Raw genomic sequence first — 23,110 nt, forward strand, 5'->3', positions numbered from 1 at the left:
TATGCATCAGGCTAGCAGAGAACTACAACATCATTACATTCAGATATGCATCAGGCTAGCAGAGAACTACAACATCATTACAGCTTTGATGTAGAGCAGGATACAGGGTTTAGTGAGGAGAGGAGTGATGAGAAGTGATGAAGTCCTGACATGGAGAAACACTGACAGCTTCTGCTAGACAAGTGTTGTGCAAATTGGTGTAAAACTACCTTATATTCCTGTACAATTACTGTATAATGTATTTCAGATTCTTGTAAGAAGCCTCAGTGTAAAGAGGAGGAATACAACTTTAAAGTTGGGCCTGTTATGATTTGATAATTTCTCTCTTACACAATTAACATTTGCCATTTTTTATCCAAGTAACACTGAGTGCAAACAAGCATTCAGCTAGACAAGGGGAAAAAATCTGAACCAAACGGAACCCATTGTAGCACAGGCCATAATAGCGTGTCGATGATGATTTGACAATTCTGGGGACTGGATTTGTCGTTGGCCAATCCTGGCGTGTTCCACCCCCAAATCGAGTGGGATTCAGCGTGTTGTGGCGCTATGCGAGTGGGATCCGCAGAGAAGCAGATGATTATGAATGCAATCTTGAAAAATAAACATTTGAAGTGAAAAAGTGTGAAAAACTAAATAAATGTGATTTTTGTGAATTATTTTGCATACATTATTAAATTGGTGCACTGAATACCCAGGTATAAAAAACAGGGATTCAGCTCGACTTTAAACGTTTAAAGTAAATTTTTTCTCCGGTGTAAACAGGGTCTGAGAAAAGATCCACTTCAGCAGCCGTTAGCATCTGTCCTGACTGACTTCTATCAGGGGAACAAACTGGTTACAAATGTGTTACCGTAACAGAATGTAACACTGTGTTACCGTAACAGAATGTAACACAATTGGCCTTATTGCATGCTTTCTGATGCGTCCAACACCAGCCGGTGAGGACAGAAAAAGAAACAATGGTCCACCGCAATGTCTGTTTGATTCCATGATCAGCTTCTAAAAGCCAAACACTACGCTTGTCACTGGTGTACATACATACAGTAGATGAGTCCTGTGTTGTAATTACTTTATAAACACATGAGGGGGGGAAATAGCCAGCTGGAGAATCAGTGCAGTTATTCTTACTGAATGCAGCACAGCACTCATTACTGTAAGTATACTAACATGTCACTCTCTGGGTCTCAAGAGTTCAACTGACTTTTCAGTCTTTCATCATTTTGATAAGCAGTGAGGGGGAACGAGACAACTTTTGATTCTGGGTTCAGCAGATCTCATGTCTATTTCCTCAGATGATTGCAGTTCCAAACCGGTTCATCTTTCTAAGATTTTAAGATATTTAGACAAATTGTAAACACTGGTCCTTATATATTTGATGGTCAGAGGAGGGAATAAGATAATGTTTTTTCTTTCTTTCTTTTTTCCTTTTCTTTTTAGAGCAGAGTTATTTTTAGGTGGGGAAACCCTCCAGCACTGGTGACCCACAACTACTGAATGAATGGAAGGGGAACAATGGCTGGCAAGCTGCGTTCAGCTGCAGTGTGGGTTTGATGATCCTGGAGATCAACCATTAGTTAAGGTAATGGCCACGCCACAGCCAACATGCAGCTTTAGAGCATTACACTACTCGCAGCTGTGACCTAATGACTTCAAAAACTACCTGTGGTCTCCAAGATAAGAAACAATCATCTGACCAAAAGATACTGAGCTCATAAAAACATGCATAACCCCTTTGGCAATATCACAACTTGCTTCCACTGAAATCTTTCAAGCATGTATGTGTAGGCTATATAGTAAACTGATGCTGCACCTTAACGATTTCAGTTTCAAAACTGTTGGTTGTTGAAAATGAAATAGATTATAAAGTTAATGTTAATGTTAATAATGTTAATGTTAACACACAAATACTTGGTATTCTGTCTTTGTCTTGGTATTGTTGGTCCTAATCAGTGTAAATCCTATTGGACCAAAGTTTGATAACAAAAAACTAACACCTATCCCCTCTCACTTTGTCAGTGTACTGTATCACGGTGTGTTTTCTTTACTTTCACAGACCCAGTCTGTTGGTATTCCTTCCATGCAGTAGGTGTTGGGCTGGTTTCTGCAGACAGCAGGTGTCCCAGGCCACAGGCCTTATCAGCTGGGCTCATGTTACCTTAACATGAAACCATTTAGCAGGGAAATAGACATGAGGAGTGCAGGTGCAAGCTCACTACGTCACAGCAGCCTAACGAGCAAGACCACACCATGCTCACTATGTCACAGCAGCCTAATGAGCAAGACCACACCATGCTCACTACGTCACAGCAGCCTAATGAGCAAGACGACACCAGCACACCATGTTCACTACATCACAGCAGCCTAACGTGCAAGACCACACCATGCTCACTACGTCACAGCAGCCTAACGAGCAAGACCATGCTCACTACGTCACAGCAGCCTAACGAGCAAGACCATGCTCACTACGTCACAGCAGCCTAACGAGCAAGACGACACCATGCTCACTACGTCACAGCAGCCTAACGAGCAAGACCACACCATGTTCACTACGTCACAGCAGCCTAACGAGCAAGACCATGCTCACTACGTCACAGCAGCCTAACGAGCAAGACCATGCTCACTACGTCACAGCAGCCTAACGAGCAAGACGACACCATGCTCACTACGTCACAGCAGCCTAACGAGCAAGACGACACCATGCTCACTACGTCACAGCAGCCTAATGAGCAAGACCACACCATGCTCACTACGTCACAGCAGCCTAATGAGCAAGACCACACCATGCTCACTACGTCACAGCAGCCTAATGAGCAAGACCACACCATGCTCACTACGTCACAGCAGCCTAACGAGCAAGATGACACCATGCATCCCACTATGTCACAGCAGCCTAACAAGCAATATGACACCATGCATCCCACTACGTCACAGCAGCCTAACGAGCAAGACGACACCATGCATCCCACTACGTCACAGCAGCCTAACGAGCAAGATGACACCATGCATCCCACTATGTCACAGCAGCCTAACAAGCAATATGACACCATGCATCCCACTACGTCACAGCAGCCTAACGAGCAAGACGACACCATGCATCCCACTACGTCACAGCAGCCTAACGAACAAGATGACACCATGCATCCCACTACGTCACAGCAGCCTAACGAGCAATATGACACCATGCATCCCACTATGTGACAGCAGCCTAATGAGCAAGACGACACCATGCATCCCACTACGTCACAGCAGCCTAACGAGCAATATGACACCATGCATCCCACTATGTGACAGCAGCCTAATGAGCAAGACCACACCATGCTCACTACGTCACAGCAGCCTAATGAGCAAGACCACACCATGCTCACTACGTCACAGCAGCCTAACGAGCAAGATGACACCATGCTCACTACGTCACAGCAGCCTAACGAGCAAGATGACACCATGCATCCCACTATGTCACAGCAGCCTAACAAGCAATATGACACCATGCATCCCACTACGTCACAGCAGCCTAACGAGCAAGACGACACCATGCATCCCACTACGTCACAGCAGCCTAACGAACAAGATGACACCATGCATCCCACTACGTCACAGCAGCCTAACAAGATGACACCATGCATCCCACTACGTCACAGCAGCCTAACGAGCAATATGACACCATGCATCCCACTATGTCACAGCAGCCTAATGAGCAAGACGACACCATGCATCCCACTACGTCACAGCAGCCTAATGAGCAAGACGACACCATGCATCCCACTACATCACAGCAGCCTAACAAGCAATATGACACCATGCATCCCACTACGTCACAGCAGCCTAACAAGACGACACCATGCATCCCACTACGTCACAGCAGCCTAACAAGACGACACCATGCATCCCACTACATCACAGCAGCCTAACAAGACGACACCATGCATCCCACTACGTCACAGCAGCCTAACAAGATGACACCATGCATCCCACTACGTCACAGCAGCCTAACAAGACGACACCATGCATCCCACTACATCACAGCAGCCTAACAAGACGACACCATGCATCCCACTACATCACAGCAGCCTAACAAGACGACACCATGCATCCCACTACGTCACAGCAGCCTAACGAACAAGATGACACCATGCATCCCACTACGTGACAGCAGCCTAACGAGCAAGACGACACCATGCACCCAACTACGTAACAGCAGCCTAACGAGCAAGACGACACCATGCATCGCACTATGTGACAGCAGCCTAACGAGCAAGACGACACCATGCACCCAACTACATCACAGCAGCCTAACGAGCAAGATGACACCATGCATCCCACTACGTCACAGCAGCCTAACGAGCAAGACGACAAGATTCATCCCACTGTCACAGCAGCCTAACGAAGCTAAGCCACCTAACGAAGGGTGGGTGGGTCCTTTTAAAAAAAAGTTTCAAAGGAAAAAGGCATGATGAAAGTTAAAAAGAGGGGGAAGTGTTGAGTATAGTCAATAGGAAATCGTAATGATCAACATTGATGCTAGTTGTTGAAAGCCCCAACAGATGAGTTCAGTGACAAGAACAAGGCTTAGACTCCCACTGTTGTGGGTCATTCTGTGGGCACAAGGAGAGGAAGTGGAGTAGAGGGAAGAGATTCTAGGAAACGACAGATTCTAAGAAAAGTCCATTCCTGTCTTCAACACCATGCTGGGCATGAGAAGAAAAGTGAGGCTCTCTCCAGAGCTTCCTCTGGATTAACTACGGCAACACCAAGACCAAATATAGCTTGGTCACGGACCCATGGACATTTCCCATGGGATCAGCTGTACATTTAAAGATAATCTCTTCCGTGTGACTGAAAAAATGTCAGAGTTGTTAGACTTGAACGTATCTAGTAAGCCCAGGACACTGAGAGCAGACCTCATGCAAGCTCCCAGGTTGCCCAGGGCACCACCAGATGTCAGAGGAAAAATAACAATCCCACACAGATGTGAGGGAGGAGTCATCTTTCCTGCATGAAACATCTTCTTTGTCTCTGCCCCCTTCAACTAATGCCATTTTTTGCATTGACTTGGCAAGAGAGAGGTTGTATTGCATGCCTAAAAGCCTTGCTGCAGATAACAAACCCAGATGCCACAGCATTCCTCTTATTACATCCAAACCCTTGTGCCTACATGTCACATTTCCCATGGCCAGCAGATGGAGCTTGGTGTGAGTAGTGGTGGCATTGAAGAGTAGAGCGCGTTCTGATATTAGCTCAAGGGAGAATAAGAAAAGGGAGGCAGGTGCTACATATTGTTTACTGCACAGTTCAAACAGCAACAGCAGCAGGAATACAAATGGATGCGTGAGCCTTAAAACTATGCAGTGTGAAAATGGTTCTGCCTGTTCTTCTGTGTGATCAATTTAGGAGACTCGCTGGCAGTATAGAAATGTTATAAAAATGTGAATATATATGCATCAAATAATAACTCAATACAAAGATTAGAATATGAAAAGCAAACATAAGAAAAACAATAGCTAGCAGTGATTATTCAAGCCCTCATGGACATGTCGATGATTTACACAGTAAGGCCTTGGCCACACTGATCCGTGGTGTCTGTCTGTGTGCGTTCATTTCTCTGTTCAGAGATTTCAAAGTAGATTTCCACCTGCTTCATCCCTCAAAGAACTAGGTGGTGTTTTCCTGGTTGGTAAACGGTCCAATATCCCAATACACACAGTCCAGGAGTTGTAGAGCATTGCAAGGAGGACTGAAGCTGTTTTGAAGGCATTAGGTGATGATTGCTTAGGTTTACGCGTGTGGAGTGATGATTGGTTAGGTTTAGGCATGAGGAGTGATGATTGGTTAGGTTTAGGCATGGGGAGTGATGATTCGTTAGGTTTAGGCATGGGGAGTGATGATTGGTTAGGTTTAGGCATGGGGAGGAGTGATGATTGGTTAGGTTTAGGCATGAGGAGGAGTGATGATTGGTTAGGTTTAGGCATGAGGAGTGATGAATGGTTAAGTTAAGCATGAGGACTGATGATTGGTTAAGTTAAGCACGAGGAGTGATGATTGCTTAGGTTTAGGCATGGGGAGTGATGATTGGTTAGGTTTAGGCATGGGGAGTGATGATTGGTTAGGTTTACACGTGGGGAGTGTTGATTGGTTAGGTTTACACGTGGGGAGTGATGATTGGTTAGGTTTAGACATGGGAGTGATGATTGGTTAAGTTTAGGCATGAGGAGTGATGATTGGTTAGGTTTAGGCATGGGGAGTGATGATTGGTTAGGTTTAGGCATGAGGGGAAGTGATGATTGGTTAGGTTTAGGCATGAGGAGTGATGATTGGTTGGGTTTAGGCATGGGGAGTGATGATTGGTTAAGTTTAGGCATGAGGAGTGATGATTGGTTAGGTTTAGGCATGGGGAGTGATGATTGGTTAGGTTTAGGCATGGGGAGTGATGATTGGTTAGGTTTACACATGGGAGTGATGATGGGTTTAGGCATGAGGAGTGATGATTGGGTTAATGTTAGGCATTTGGAGTGATGATTGGTGAAGGTTAGGCATGGGGGTGATGATTGGTGAGGGTTAGGCATGGGGAGTGGCGATTGGTTAGGTTTAGGCATGAGGAGTGATGATTGGTTACGGTTAGGCATGGGGAGTGATGATTGGTTAAGTTTAGGCATGGGGAGTGATGATTGGTTAGGTTTAGGCATGAGGAGTGATGATTGGGTTAGGGTTAGGCATGGGGAGTGATGATTGGTGAAGGTTAGGCATGGGGAGTGATGCTTGGTTAGGTTTATGGGGAGTAATGATTGGTTAAGGTTAGGCATGGGGGTGATGATTGGTGAAGGTTAGGCATGGGGAGTGATGATTGGTTAAGTTTATGGGGAGTGATGATTGGTTAGGTTTAGGCATGAGGAGTGATGATTGGTTAAGGTTAGGCATGAGGAGTGATGATTGGTTAAGGTTAGGCATGAGGATTGATGATTGGTTACAGTTAGGCATGGGGAGTGATGATTGCTTACGTTTAGGGTAAAATATCAAGGTAAACCAATCAGAGGCGGGTCATGCCTTCGCCATCCTGGGAAAATGAATATCGCGTTAGGCAGGGGCGTAGTGGAGGATAAAAGCAAGTAAACCGTTTACCCGCCATCTTTGAAATGAGAGTTTACTCACGTTTTTTCAGATGAACTGTGCCAATCAATGAGGGGAAACAAGGTAAGTAAACTATTCACCTTGGATAGTTTACCCACCTCTGTATTTAGCACTACCCCTGGCTGGGAAGATACTGATCTGAGGGAACATTGAGCTGAGGGAACATACACATGCTCCCGTTTCAACACCATGCCCTGATCTTAAAAATGTTTGAACGCATAGCACAAGCACCTTGGTTGTCTCCAATTTACCTCTAAAGGAAGTGAAGCCTACTGGAGGTCTGCCCATAGGAAAGAATCCAGTTCCAATCCTGTTCCATCCTCTAGTCTACGCAAAGGAACAAATAGTAAAAATACCTGGTTAAAAATACACAGGTTAAAAATAAACCCGCCACCACCACGCACTGCACCTGCATAGCTGGTGGAGATTCTCCTTGGTGTCGATGTAAATGTTTTGATGGTGCTCTGAGGGCTTCTGGGCTAAAGTTGAAATAGCCCAACACGTTGAGCATGTGCTCCCTGTCATTTGAGGCACAAAGCCTGCTGGGAAATTGAGGCTAATTCCACCAATTCTTTCCGCTACACGGAGCCACGTTTGCACAGATCACTCGAGGCTCTGTGTCAAGTGCATCCAATCAAGTGCAGCTTTACACAATCGCTTACGCTTTCTGTGTTATGTTTGCCTTACACCGCTGCAGGCCAATGGGATGTTTCTGTTCACGGGATGTAGCCACGAGTTTCACATTCTTGTTTGTCGCTATGATTAGTAGTCCTGGCATTCACCCCCCAAGGAGAGCGAGGACTGCCCGGGGACTTTAAATGGGTGTTTACATGCTCTCTCCGAGTTAATCTGGGGAAGAGGAGAATTACATCAATGATGTTAACTCACTTATCATCATGTTTGTTTGTTTTTTGTCTCCGCTGTGGAAACATCAATCCACACAGAAACCTTATGGGATCTCTCTCTGCTAACATCCACTAGAAGCCTAACTGTGTTGAGCCATCTACTTTTAACAGTGTCATTCTATCCAGCACAAGTTTCCAAAGCTAAAAGTACATGCCGCCCTCACACAGTTGATGCTAACAAAAGGGATTCCCGAATTACCAAAGCATTTCATGTGGTCTGGTTAAAATGGTTGGATACAGACACAGGATCAGAGATAAAACAGGAACTGAGAAGAACAGGACACATGGCAAGAGAACAGCAGTCTTCCGAAAAGAAACAGCTACCAATGCATTTGTTAACTCCGCCAAGCACGAGGTTTTGGTGCCATTTGTTTGTTTGTCAGCAGGATTCGGGAATACTGGCCTGATTTTCATGAAACTTTGTGGAAGGGTGCAGCATGGGCCCCAGGAAGAACCAATAACATTTTGGAGCCGGTCTGGATCCGGACTCACGAACAAGCCTCACAAACAAGCAATTGGCCAGGTCTGCGCTCTGCGAGTGCCCCTTCTAGTTGTTTATCTTCTTGGTAGAACATTGGTAAAATTATTTATTCCGCCTGCACAATTTCCCAAGCAAAGTTTGAAGTTTTCAAAAGCCCTAAGGAGAAGTTGGATAGCTTAATTCAATCATGATATCTCTCTTAGGTTTGAGGGTCTTCCAGCACTGATGAGAGTGGTTCCCTGCTGGCATTGCTTGACAAAAATAGCCCATGGAGCAGGGTCAAATTCAATGCTGTTTTAAGAAGGACCCCATGGAGGCCAAAGTATATCCTCCATGTGCACGCTTTAGGCCTAGACTTGACCTCCAAGGCTATTCACGTCATTAGAAACAGGCTTATGTTTCTCCCCTGTGGGTTTGTGTACCAAAACACTTAGCTGTGCCTACAAGAGTGTGGGCTATGAGGCCGAAGAACGAAGGCCGTGCAGAAGTCAGTGGTTTTGAAATTTTTATTTTTTTTAAGTCAAAATATGTTTGGAAGAATCTGAATGGGGAAATGAGGAGGCTGTTCAGGCAGCAGGCAGCATGCACAGCACCTGGCTTGTTAGTGGCCAGCAGAAGACGACTGGCCGGGCTGCTTCCAGGTGGGAGCAGGTAGTAACTGTTAGGGCTGGGTTAAAAAAAAATCGATATATCGATATTCATGTGAAGGAACAAGTATCGATACATAAATCCCAGATCTTTTAAAATGCATTAACAAAAACAAAAAAAAACATAGGCTATAATATTATAGGATGTGTGTGGTAGTTAAAACATAGTTTCAAGTTGATGTTTATTTATGTTTGTAGTTGAAACAAAAACATAAATACTGTAGGCTACATGTGCATTGTGCATGCACCATGAGCCAGATGTACAGACCTCAAATCTGTTTGCACTATAATGTTTGTGAACTGGAAATGTTCATGAGCTGTATTTAACTTTCTTTTCTTTTCTTTACAAAGCATTTATACTTTATGAAACACTGTTTACAACATGCTGCTGTTCAATGATTCTGTTGTATAGTGGAAATCTAAATTTGTTTGGCTTCTCACAGAAGACTGTAAAGAAAGAGACAGAAGACTGTAAAGAAAGATAAGATGTTGAATGACTATGTTGGTCATGTTTAAATATAAAATAATTACATGATGTAACTGCTTGCTTTATGGTCAATTCTTAATGTAAATATTAATATTTCTTAATAATGCACCAGGTTAGAGGGTTCCTTGTACAATTTACAGCATTAGTTCTTTGAGAGTCTCTTCCATTATCAAAGCAAAACTGGTATTGTAACTAAAATATCGATATCGAATCGTATCGTATCGGAAATCGTGTCGACTTGGGACCTTGTGTATCGGAATCGTATCGTATCGGCGTGCGTGTCCATGTATGTGTGCTATGAGTCCTTGGAGGGTCCATGTGTGTGTGTGTGTGTAATTCTGGAGCTTCCCTCGGCTGATAACACAGCGGTTGCTGTGAAAGAAACGTGGAGATATCTTTGGTCGTGGTTACAAAAACGCTGGTCCTGCATCGCGCAGTGAGAGAGGTTCACACAGTCTTGCGACAAAAGATAGCCTAGGACGAATTCTGACAGTGTCAGAAATGTAGGCTGACAGCTACGACGACGTCTGATGATAACCGATGGAAATGCTGCATGATCATATCAGTATAGACGCTAAAGGCTAGTAGAGGCTAATAAATAGACCATAAACTCTATCGCTAAATTGGCATCCCCGTGTTGGCCTCTGTTCCCTAGCCACGCCCACGACCACGTCCACATTCTCCTCCTCCTCTTCTTTCGATGTTTTTCCACTCACATCAATTCCACTTTGCAAAGGGCTCAGTTGTTGCTAAGCTTTGTCAGTTCATTGTTGACATCTCTACCAGACACCTGTGGCGCACATCGATTGATGCGTCGCTGCGGACGTTTGATTCTTGTGTCTTGACTGCTGATTGACTGGTATTGACATAGAGACATGCGTCATAACCTGCGAGCCAGTAGGTGTCATCATCGTACAGTCTACACACATCAAACCTGATGTCCTACCCAAGTTTGTTAGATCCAACGTCGCAGTGTGGCCTGCAATAAGCTTATAAGATTGCTAAAATCTTACAGTCTGTAGACAGCTTTAGATAACAATGACATTTCCACTGGAGATTTTTTTTTAAGTAAAAAAAAAAAAAGTTTAATAGTACAACAATTACAATTTACAATGTAAAATGACAGGAGAGCCTCCAGCCAATCTTCTAAAGTATTCATCCAGGTCAGTACCAGCTGGAGAGTGTGTTCATCCAGGTCAGTACCAGCTGGAGAGTGTGTTCATCCAGGTCAGTACCAGCTGGAGAGTGTGTGAAATCTCAGAGCACCCAATGAAGTATGACTCATTGCTATTGAGCAGTAACCTTATCAAACCCCTGCAGATGAATTGTGGTGCATTTTGTGCTATGGGACAGTAAAAGTTCAGAGTGAAAATCCACCTTGCACTGCAAGCCGTTTAGATTTGGCATTGTGTTTGAATGTTAATTGTGTTGACAGACTTAGGGATAGGTCCTTTACATTTTGCACACAAAAATGCAAATAATGCTTAAGTTCAAACAGTAGCACACAGGCAAAGTGTGAGTGAGCCAGTGAGCAGCGAAGACTATACAGTGAGCACACACTCAATGGGTACACACATCACACACGCACACGCACGCACGCACGCACTCACACACACACACACACACACACACACACACACACACACACACACACACACACACACACACACACACACACACACACACACACACACACACACACACACACACACACACACACACACACCAGTAAATCAGGAAGGCTGTGTCAGTTTCTGGCAGCTTGTTTAGCTCACACAAACACGGAACACCCTGGAAACCACACACAGCCTCTGTCCACTGTCCAGTATCCTCTACTGTAGAGTCTACAGAGCGCTGCACACTGCTGACCACCACACACAGACACAACAGCACCCTACATGCTGACCACCACACACAGACACAACAGCACCCTACATGCTGACTGCCACACACAGACACAACAGCACCCTACATGCTGACTGCCACACACAGACACAACAGCACCCTACATGCTGACCACCACACACAGACACAACAGCACCCTACATGCTGACTGCCACACACAGACACAACAGCACCCTACATGCTGACTGCCACACACAGACACAACAGCACCCTACATGCTGACCACCACACACAGGCACAACAGCACCCTACATGCTGACTGCCACACACAGACACAACAGCACCCTACACACTGACCACCACACACAGACACAACGGCACCCTACACACTGACCTCCACACACAGGCACAACAGCACCCTACATGCTGACCGCCACACACAGACACAACAGCACCCCCTACATGCTGACCGCCACACACAGACACAACAGCACCCTACATGCTGACCACCACACACAGACACAACAGCACCCCCTACATGCTGACCGCCACACACAGACACAACAGCACCCTACATGCTGACCGACACACACATACACAACAGCACCCTACATGCTGACCGCCACACACAGACACAACAGCACCCTACATGCTGACCGCCACACACAGACACAACAGCACCCTACATGCTGACCGCCACACACAGACACAACAGCACCCTACATGCTGACCGCCACACACAGACACAACAGCACCCTACATGCTGACCGCCACACACAGACACAACAGCACCCTACATGCTGACCGCCACACACAGACACAACAGCACCCCCTACATGCTGACTGCCACACACAGGCACAACAGCACCCCCTACATGCTGACTGCCACACACAGACACAACAGCACCCCCTACATGCTGACCACCACACACAGACACAACAGCACCCTACATGCTGACCGCCACACACAGACACAACAGCACCCCCTACATGCTGACTGCCACACACAGGCACAACAGCACCCCCTACATGCTGACTGCCACACACAGACACAACATCACCCTACACACTGACCACCACACACAGACACAACAGCACCCTACATGCTGACCGCCACACACAGACACAACAGCACCCCCTACATGCTGACCGCCACACACAGGCACAACTGCACCCCCTACATGCTGACCACCACACAGACACAACAGCACCCTACATGCTGACCACCACACAGACACAACAGCACCCTACACACTGACCGCCACACACAGACACAACAGCACCCTACACACTGACCGCCACACACAGACACAACAGCACCCTACATGCTGACCGCCACACACAGGCACAACTGCACCCCCTACATGCTGACCACCACACACAGACACAACAGCACCCTACATGCTGACCACCACACACAGACACAACAGCACCCTACACGCTGACCGCGACACACAGACACAACAGCACCCTACATGCTGACCGCCACACACAGACACAACAGCACCCTACATGCTGACTGCCACACACAGACACAACAGCACCCTACACGCTGACCGCCACACACAGACACAACAGCACCCCCTACATGCTGACCGCCACACAGGCACAACAGCACCCCCTACATGCTGACCGCCACACACAGACACAACAGCACCCTACATGCTGACCGCCACACAGGCACAACAGCACCCCCTACATGCTGACCGCCACACAGACACAACAGCACCCTACATGCTGACCACCACACACAGACACAACAGCACCCTACATGCTGACCACCACACACAGACACAACAGCACCCTACATGCTGACCGCCACACACAGACACAACAGCACCCTACACACTGACCACCACACACAGACACAACAGCACCCTACATGCTGACCACCACACACAGACACAACAGCACCCTACATGCTGACCGCCACACACAGGCACAACAGCACCCTACACGCTGACCGCCACACACAGGCACAACAGCACCCTACATGCTGACCACCACACACAGACACAACAGCACCCCCTACATGCTAACCGCCACACACAGACACAACAGCACCCCCTACATGCTGACCGCCACACACAGACACAACAGCACCCCCTACATGCTAACCGCCACACACAGACACAACAGCACCCTACATGCTAACCGCCACACACAGGCACAACAGCACCCCCTACCTGCTAACCGCCACACACAGACACAACAGCACCCTACATGCTAACCGCCACACACAGACACAACAGCACCCTACATGCTAACCGCCACACACAGACACAACAGCACCCTACATGCTGCTGACCTCCACACACAGGCACAACAGCACCCCCTACATGCTGACCACCACACACAGACCCAACAGCACCCTACATGCTGCTGACTGCCACACACAGACACAACAGCACCCCCTACATGCTGACCGCCACACACAGGCACAACAGCGCCCCCTACACGCTGCTTTCTGAAGACAGTAACAATGATCTCGTCATGCTCATATTAAATTCAATAGGGGGGAAAAAAACGTCCATAATGGATGAGCAGGGAAAAATGGACACAAAAGGTTTCAGATCCCCGAAACTAAATCCAGAAGCTGGGGGCAGATATTGGAGAGTGATGCATATCTACATCATTGTGCCTTTTGTGTAATATGATAACCTGCTCCTGGGGTGAGTGGAGGGCAGACACATATCATGCAGCACGGCTGCTGATTCGACCAGAGCTGAAATACAATAAAGGTGTGTAGTAGATGTGCTTGAATGTGTATAAGGTTAATAAAACACGCAGGAAGAATACAGTACGAGATTGGTGTTTTGGGGTCGGCACTGAGGACATGGGAATGGGGACACACCCCCAGGCAGGAATCTAACCCAGGACCTTCTTGCTGTGAGGCAACAGCGCTACTACCACTGCACCACCGTGCCCCCGGCTGTGCCCCTTAATGAAAATAAGGACCTGCTGTGAGCTCATACAGTGGAAACAATAGGATAGGGAACACGGCAGTGGAATCAATGAGATGCATTTCTGCTTGTGCCTTGGTGATTTATGAGGGCGGGGTTATATACGCAGCGCGAGGAGGACCACCATCGTTCTTGTCATGGCGGATCAGGCTACATCCGCTCCCATCCCCGAGGCACACACCTGTGTGTGCATGAAGCTGTATCTCTCATAATAACAGCATCTGATCACTCTTAAAAGCTTACTCACTTTGTATATTGCTCTGATGTTTTGAGGATATTTTCCATAGTTTGCATCGTCTGATAGTGTTGGTGTAAACACACACCGTTATGCATGCTCAATCACCCTGAAAGGTCCCTTTGCTTGACTGCACAGACATGATCCTAAATTTAGTGACACAGCTACAGTAGAATATGAATGGGACTCCACTGGCAGACTCTCCTAATTGCCACTGCTTACTGTAGGAACACATTCACCAGAACACAGAGGTAACAGGCTTTGGAAGCTTCGCTGTCAAACCCAGGGAGCCGGCCAGCTTTGTCTCAGACATCTAATAGGTGTTTTGTGGAGTCAGTCGGGCATGAGAGCTCTGTGACTCTGACGCTTGGTGGCTGCTGGACAATGACGCTCCACACACACACACACACACACATACACACACATACACACACACACACACACATGGTGGCGTGACATTCCAATATCCCACAGCGCAGGCGGCTCATGTGTTTAATGTAGAGAGGCCCGGGCCGTTGGAAGATGTCAGAGACTTGTTTCACGAGTCTCTATAGAGTCCAAAGTGTCCCTCCATGTCAAGCACAAGTCTAGTACTGTATTGCATGTACCTGGTATACTTGTTTTTCTATTGCTGAACACAATGTCCCCCTAAAACACCCCAAAGTCCCTTAGCTGCAGAGATGGGGAGCTCTTGGCCATTCCAAGGTCCAAGCTAAAAACTAAAGAGGTTGTGTACTACAATACATACTTCAATTTAAAGACACCATCCATTTGATTTCCTGCAATTCCCACTCAAAAAGGTATATCATCATCATCATCATCATCAAAATTGCCTAAGGGTGGTTGGTAGTCACGGTTTTGCGGTGTTACGTATTGTGTCACGACGCAAATCATGGCATCATCATCAGTGATTTATGATGCAAATCGTGACATCTTCGTTGCGCCCATGGCGCATTGTCTCCAGAGTCTCCACCCTAGAAATCGGGAACGCGGCTACACAGTGACATCATCAGTGAGTTGTGACGCAAATCATGGCATCATCAGTGATGTCATAAATCCCACATGTTGAGCCCATGGCGCATTGTCTCCAGAGTCTACACCCGAGAAATCGAGCGCACGTGCTACACAGTGACATCATCAGTGATTTGTGACGCAAATCATGACATCATCAGTGATGTCATAAATCCCACAACATGTTGCGCCCATGGCACATGGTCTCCAGAGTCTCCACCCTAGAAATCGAGCGTGTGAAGTGCGCGCGATTGCTAGTTCCCAAAATGAAGACTGAAGACTGCTGTCTTTGTGTATTGTAAACTGATTGAGGACTCCACACTGAAATCTACAGTATGCACAATATTTCTAATCATTGGCCAACTCAAAAATTTTCCAATGTATTTAAGATATTAGAACTTGTAAACTGTTAGAAGAAATTATTCCTTATTGCCTCCTTACATTTCTCCAACCCTCCATCATTTATCAATGTCTGCTCATTCATGTTGATCAATGCCTTGTGTTACACAGTGACTAATGTGTTACTGAGTGACTAATGTGTGGATGCACTAAGGATGTGGCTGAATAGAACTCAACAGCGAGCGCCCACTTCTTCTCAGCCCCCTTTTCATCAGAGAATTCCCCATTCATTTTCTCCATAGATGTTTAGAAAAATCCTTATATAAGGAGTTTTAAGCCTGGAGCCAAGCCAACCAGCCACCTACTGAATCATGAGTGACCATAAAACATCTCACTTGGAGCAAAAACAAAAAATAAAAACAGGGAGGGGAGGGGGGGGGGGGTTGAATGGGGACTCTGATTGGAACAGGGAAAAAGTGGGCGGTCACTTTTCAGCTCTATTGAAACAGCAATTAGGCTGCACCATGTCTGGCACTGCCCCAGTTAATTGTTACAGAATCACATGATATATACAGAGTACACACAGAAAGTTGAAGAGGTGCAGACTAACGAGAACTCAAAAGGATAGGAAGGTGCTGCTTTCTTTATGTTACATAATCACATGAGAAATACAATAGCATGTAGCAAGACTCAAACTAATGCCCCCCAATTAGTCCCCTAGCCACTAACCATACCTCCATCACCTTCCTATCCCTATGACCCCCTCCCCCCATATCCCCCTAGCCACTAACCCTCCCCACCACTCAAAACCCAACTCTCTATCACCTCCCTATCCCTACAGCCCCCCCACCCCCCCAAAAAAAGAAAACCCACCAGCCATATCCCCCTAGCCACTCATCCTGGCCACCCCTTGAATTCCGACTCTCTACCACCTTCCTATCCCTAGCTATGGCCCTCCCACTAAATTCACTAAACGCCCATGACTGACTGAGGGAGTGAGCTGACTGAGTGACTGCCCCGACTTTTCCATCTTATGACCCCGGCCGGGGCTGCTGGGCGAGCGCAATGGTAAAAGCTCATGTGTTATGGTTTTGCTCCATCTGCCTTAGAAAGTTACAGAATCTATCCAATAATAGCCTACACAAAGAGTTTCAGGCACTTCCTCTTTGGTTTCACTTTTCATGAATGGAGCTACCCCTTGACTCACTTCCAGCTCAGAATGATTGCTGAAGCACACAAGCCTTAAAAAACAAGTGCAGCAGCAATAGCCTTGATAGCCCTATGCCTGTAACCACATTTTGTGCAATTGCACATTGTATGCAAAAAAGTACATCTATGATGTCACTTTATATTCAGTGCTTATGATTTTAGCGGATATTAATATTATTTTGTTGTTTTGTCTGTATGTCTTGTTGTGCTTTTATGTTTTGTGTGGACCCCAGGAAGGATGTTCTGCATCAGCTAGGATCCTAAAATCCTAGATCAGACTCATCTCCTCATGGTTGTCCAGCCAACCCACAAACTTCCAGCATGTCCAAATCTGATGCTTATGTAACCATGCGTGCAGATGATTTAGCAACCAGTGACCATCGCTTACACCAGAAGCCCATGTTGGATTGAGCTGAATCCAAATGCTTTTTGGGTCCAATCAACTTGATACAATATGGCTTTCTGGCATGTCAAATCCCATCATGTCATCCCTTCTTCATATGTGCTGTTTGGCTAAGGTCTCTGAAATGAAACTGTAACTTAACGTTAATGTCAAGTCTGGCAAATACACATGTCCATGGCGACCTTCTACCATCGCTGAGTCAGCCCGCCGGTTCGTCCAGGTCAGGATCATCGTGCATGCACAAACTCTGGTGTTAATGGTTGTCGGAGAGCATAATTGTATGGCTATTTTAAGGCTTTATTCGCATCGCATCTCATAAAACAAATTTCTAGCCTGACTGACCTACTCGATCTAGCCTACAGAGAACACATCATGAATTAAGCTTATAGCAGAGGTGAGCCTGGATGTGATTTATATGATGAAATGATAATACAGCAGCCTATGTGACATAACGCGCTGGGATGTAGACTATGGATTATCGTGTCCAGATCACAATCAGAATCACTTCTACAGTATTTGTACTCCAATCCACGATGACAGCCAATGCAGATTCATTTGACCCAATTATGAACGCTCGTATCTGCTGCCAATAAGCCTGATCATCATGCAGACGAGTGCGTAATTACTCCCTTCCAAGTTCAAAACAAAATATATCTTAGCATAGCGATGAATTAACACAAGCACAATTGCATTGCCAACTGCAATTGTATTCGACAACACCGCAGCTCAACTTGTTCCGACTACAGGGAGGGAGAAGACAGCACGAAACAACCTCATTTGACGCGTTTAACTTTAACGGCGTCCTACCTGAGAGAGAGTAAAATCCAGGAGGGCCACAGCAGTGCAGGGATGGATGGGAATACAGTCTCAAGGCAATCCCAGTGGTGTGTTGAGATCCTGGGAGCGTGGGTGCAACGCAGCAGACGCAGCGGCTCTCCGGCGCTCAGTGAGCGCAGAGCAGAGAGAGCAGACAGAGCCGCTGTCAGGTTGGCTGGAAGGCAGCCTACTACTTCCTGTTACATCACACATTAGACTACAGCTGAGCCGAGGCAGGCCAGGGAGCTGCTCCCAGTCCTGCACTATATGTGCATGAGCTTTGCTGCTGAAGTGAACCTACAGTCCCACAGACAGACTTTTAAATGTGCAGTAGGTCTAGCTGCTGGTTGGACAGTTTTCTACTGACCTCTACAGGATCATGCCTTCCAGGTGAAGGACTTCTGTAGCACTAGAGCCAGACCCAGGGGCCCAAGACCTCAGGGGGCCCATAACCCAGAGCCTCTTTAGGGCCACTGCGTATAATTGCCCGGGCCTGGGACAAGATGATACCTTAATGGCTCCAACCCTTTATATTTAACAAAATGTTCCAGATAGTTTATGGGCAATTAGAGCGTTATTTTGGCTTTAATTGAGTGTACCTGCACTGTAAATCCTGTGTTATTGAGATACAGAGAAGATTCTTGTTGTTGTGCTGTTGTGCTTTGAGTGCTCAGGTGGCTGTGCTGTAAATCATGTTGAGATGCAGGTGAATCTATATTATTCTGGCCTTAATTGTGTGTATGTGCGCTGTGAGGGGGGGCCCTTTATGCATCCAGGCCCAGGGGCCTGTCATATAGTCCGCCTATGGCACTAGCCCATGCCAAACCCTGCCATGAACTGCAACATGTCTGGCCTAGTCCTGAATTTAAACCCCTGTTATGAACAGATAATTGAGAAACCGACAAGTAAACCACTTTGCTATTCTGTATCAGGATTCAGGACTGACACTCTTGTAGCCTGATGACAGGTTATAAAATGTACATCTGCAGGAAAGGCAAAAGACACAATGTGTTTTGGTCTGTTTATTTTTTCAAAAAAAATTATATAGAGCATAATAGAGCATTTTTATGCTCTATTAGTCCAATTCATTGAAGCCTCTAGCAGTAAGACTGGGCAATGAAGCAAAACACTATGCACTCATATGAGATTGCTGCTGTTGAAACTCTTTGGAAATGTTCCTTATGCAACACTGCCCCCTGCTGTTAGGCTACTATAACAACACAAGAAGAACCACAATGGTGATTTATTGCCATAGGAAAACAGCATAGTTATTGATAAAAGAAACCTTTATATTCAATCTCACACAAATAAAATAGCAATGACCTTGTACACACCTTGATTTATAGCTGTGACAGCGAGGCCACGGTGATTAATGTGTTTGCTGGTAAACACTACACATATTGGAGCTGTGTCCAATGTGTGGATCCTGGAATAATGATAGTCTGCTAGTTTAATTTGCTAATGGTCTTCACATTGATTAATGATACAGGAGCATACTGTACCACAAGCAATATGGAAAAAGATCAGTTATATAGTACACAGAGTTGGTTGTAATGTTGCAGATGCATACATTGTTGTTAGTTTTCTTACTTGAAATGAAAGTTTACATGCATAATTTGTTCATCATTTGTAAAAAAAAAAAAAAAAAAAAATGCAATAGCAATAGCAATCATGCAACAATGTTGGGAAGTTCTATATGGAACATATATCAGCAAAACAAGTTTGTTTTTTGTCAAAATTGTTGAAATAATTGAAATAGTGCGGGGGGGAGGGGAGCACTGCATACTGCCAGGTATACTGCATGTGGTCACTACAAAGTAAAATACATATACATCACACATGATTTTTATACAAGTACTGCAGCACTACAAAACAATAAGTGAAGTTAAAAAAATATGGACATAAATAAAGGTGATTCCAAAGTAGTGTATGATGTCATGCAAAGCCAAGTGTTCAGACTGAGCGAAACACAATGTTGTTGATAATTTTCTTCCTTATTCGGATCATCTTCGTCCCATGATCTGCAATGACAGAACAACACAGGAGGAAAATGTATTAATTTGAGGCAATTTTTTGTTAAGGATTCATCACCTGGTAGCACTGGCAGTGAAATACTTTTGGAAGAGAGGCTTTGGATAAAATCCAAAAGTACTGTAGCACACAGATCAAGTGTATATAGAAACTTTTATTGGGGGGGGTCCCGGATCCCACTTTGAGAACCACTAATAAGGAGTTATAGCAATTGAAAAAATATTAATCATCATCACACATTTTTCCTCTTTAATATGCAAACATTTTGCCCCAAAATCTAATCAGCTCATGTATGTGTAGGGGAAACCTGCAGTGTGTGAAGATTATATCATGTATTAGAGTTAGTGGGTTTACAAAATGGAATATACACCATTTAATAAAGTGATACATACTTTTTTTTAAATATCATTAGCACAAAACAAGAACAATTTATGATTTTTTTTTAAAGGAATGTAAAGCCCTTGCTTGACAAAATCATAACTCTTTTACAGACTATTCTCTATATTTAAGAAATATCAAAGATGAATTTCACATTAGTCCCCCCCCCATGGACTTTTTAAGGGATTGGAAGCACTTGACTTGTGTAATGTCATAGCAAAGCTAATAAATAACAGTGAACATAATATAGGCTATAAACATGCAGAATGCAGAAGTACTGTAAGGTGCTTCCAATCTATTCATTTTGAGTATATCCTGTGCTATTTTGGAAGCCCTTTTCTATTGCTTTATGTGGAAATGAATGATGGAATAATCCTACCCTTACTCCTGATGTTCAGGCACATCTTCATGCAGTGTCTCCTGTGGGTAAAGTTGTTCTTGTTCCCCCCACAGCCGCTGTAGCGGAACGTGTGGCACCTCTTGGTCTTGGGGTTGTACGCAAACCTCCTGTCCTCCCCGTCACACGTTCCCCTGTGCAGAGGAGCCAGGCAGAATTCTGGTGGAATGAACTCTGCAAAACACAGTAAAAGCAAACACAACATTTAAAGTTTTCCACTGTGTACATAATGGAAAAGCAATATCTGAGAAATATGTAATATGGTAGCTGCAAAATCAGTCAAAGTGCAGTGAAACAAAGACAATATTAACATAACCATGGACAATTATAAAGTTGCATACATCAGAGGAAGATATTGTTATCTAGTGTGGATGTTTTTTTTCCTAGTATGTTTGGTACAAATAATACATGCACTGTGCAATAAAAGCAAGCATTTCAATCAGTGTTTCTTTAACTATGGGTCAAGACCTAAAATGATTGTGTGCCTGTTTCTGGATAGTTAAACCCATATCAGTTTGCTTACAGGGCCCGGAGGTGGGTGGATGATGACCCTAAAACGAAATTAAACTTGGTCCTAAAGCGCATAGTGACCATTAAGAATTATGTCGACCTGATTTTCATCAATTTCTCATCAGCATACAGCCTCATATCCTTGCACATAAGCTTTTATCTAACTTTGCAATGGCTTTTTACCGCGGCGCTTGACCAGCGGTGCCGCCGCGGTCATGAGATGGAAAAGTCAGGACAATCAGTCACTCAGTCAGTAGTCTCGCTGGCCAGCCTCCTCTCCCTTCCATCCGAGGAGTCTGGCGCCGCAGGTCTCCATAACTGGGATAAACCCTCCCCTGCTCTACTCTGCTCTCCCATTGGAGCGACTCTGTCGGTGGCAGCCGAATGTCCACTCCCGGCTTATTACAAACTCTGTCATTGGCTCCGACCATGTCAAACCCTCCTCCCTGTGTGTCGCTGTAAATAGTGCCCTGCCGCTGCAGTGAAAACAACAACGCTAACTAGCTAGCAAGCTAACGGCAGAAACCTACACGCTAGCTCGTTGCTACATGCTGAAAACGGCAAGTTGGATTGTTTGAAACTATTTTCCAAGGGCACTGCCGCTAAGCGCCGCCCATCGCAATCCCACTATGGAGACCTGCGGCGCCAGACTCCTCGGACGGAAGGGAGAGGAGGCTGGCCAGCGAAACTACTCAGTCAGTCAAAGTGCTGTGGTCTAAAATGTTTGTGCTTGTTAGCACTTTCACATTGGCTAATACACTTTTTTAACTGACAGATCTCAAATAGTGAGAGTTAATGAGAGTTAATGAGTTACATCAAGAAAGACATGTATGTTAGGGTTAATACTCCTGTCAGTGCCCCTGACCAAGGTACTGGCAAAAGAACTGGAGTTGGTCCCCGGGCGCTGCACAGTGGCTGCCCACTGCTCCTAGTTCTAGGAAGGTTCCTAGTAGAGGATGGGTCAAATGCAGAGGATGAATTTCCCCAAGGGGATAAATAAAGGATAACTAACTTTAATATAAGTCCCGGTCTTGTCCTCTCCTAGCTCTTATCCTCTAAAGGACTTTGTAGTCTCTCAATTGTAATGTGTTTACTTTATACACAAATCACTGTCAAAGCAATCATGATTCCAGACATGTTATTAAGTGAATGGATGATTATGTCATCCCTCTCCATGGTGAGGAACAGAGTCATGAGTTGTAGACGTGTTTGTTGAGCTGGTGTGTGCTCTCTGTCCTACAGCTGCAGAAGAGAGCAGGGGGAGGGAGGAGGTGGGGAGAGAATGGGAAATGTGGGAGAGGAGAGAGCGTATGGAAGAGTATGGGAGT

General features: G+C 45.5%; 2 protein-coding genes across 2 annotated transcripts in view; both read right to left on the reverse strand.

Moving 5' to 3' along the window:
- The window catches only part of calcrla (calcitonin receptor-like a), a 44,576-nt gene extending 26,004 nt beyond the window's left edge, over positions 1–18,572 (reverse strand). Inside the window, exon 1 of the mRNA XM_083641485.1 lies at positions 18,458–18,572. The gene's annotated coding sequence lies outside the window, so the exon portion shown is untranslated. The remainder of the gene's footprint in view (positions 1–18,457) is intronic.
- A 909-nt stretch (positions 18,573–19,481) lies between these two features.
- The window catches only part of tfpia (tissue factor pathway inhibitor a), a 56,043-nt gene continuing 52,414 nt past the window's right edge, over positions 19,482–23,110 (reverse strand). The window contains exons 6-7 of the mRNA XM_083641923.1: positions 21,255–21,446; positions 19,482–20,487 (exon numbers count right to left, since the gene is read on the reverse strand). Of these exons, the coding sequence (XP_083498049.1) occupies positions 20,420–20,487; positions 21,255–21,446 (260 nt within the window). The 3' untranslated portion in view covers positions 19,482–20,419. The remainder of the gene's footprint in view (positions 20,488–21,254; positions 21,447–23,110) is intronic.

The sequence above is a fragment of the Poromitra crassiceps genome, assembly GCF_964638095.1.
Source record: "Poromitra crassiceps genome assembly, chromosome: 8".
NCBI classification, from domain to species: domain Eukaryota; kingdom Metazoa; phylum Chordata; class Actinopteri; order Beryciformes; family Melamphaidae; genus Poromitra; species Poromitra crassiceps.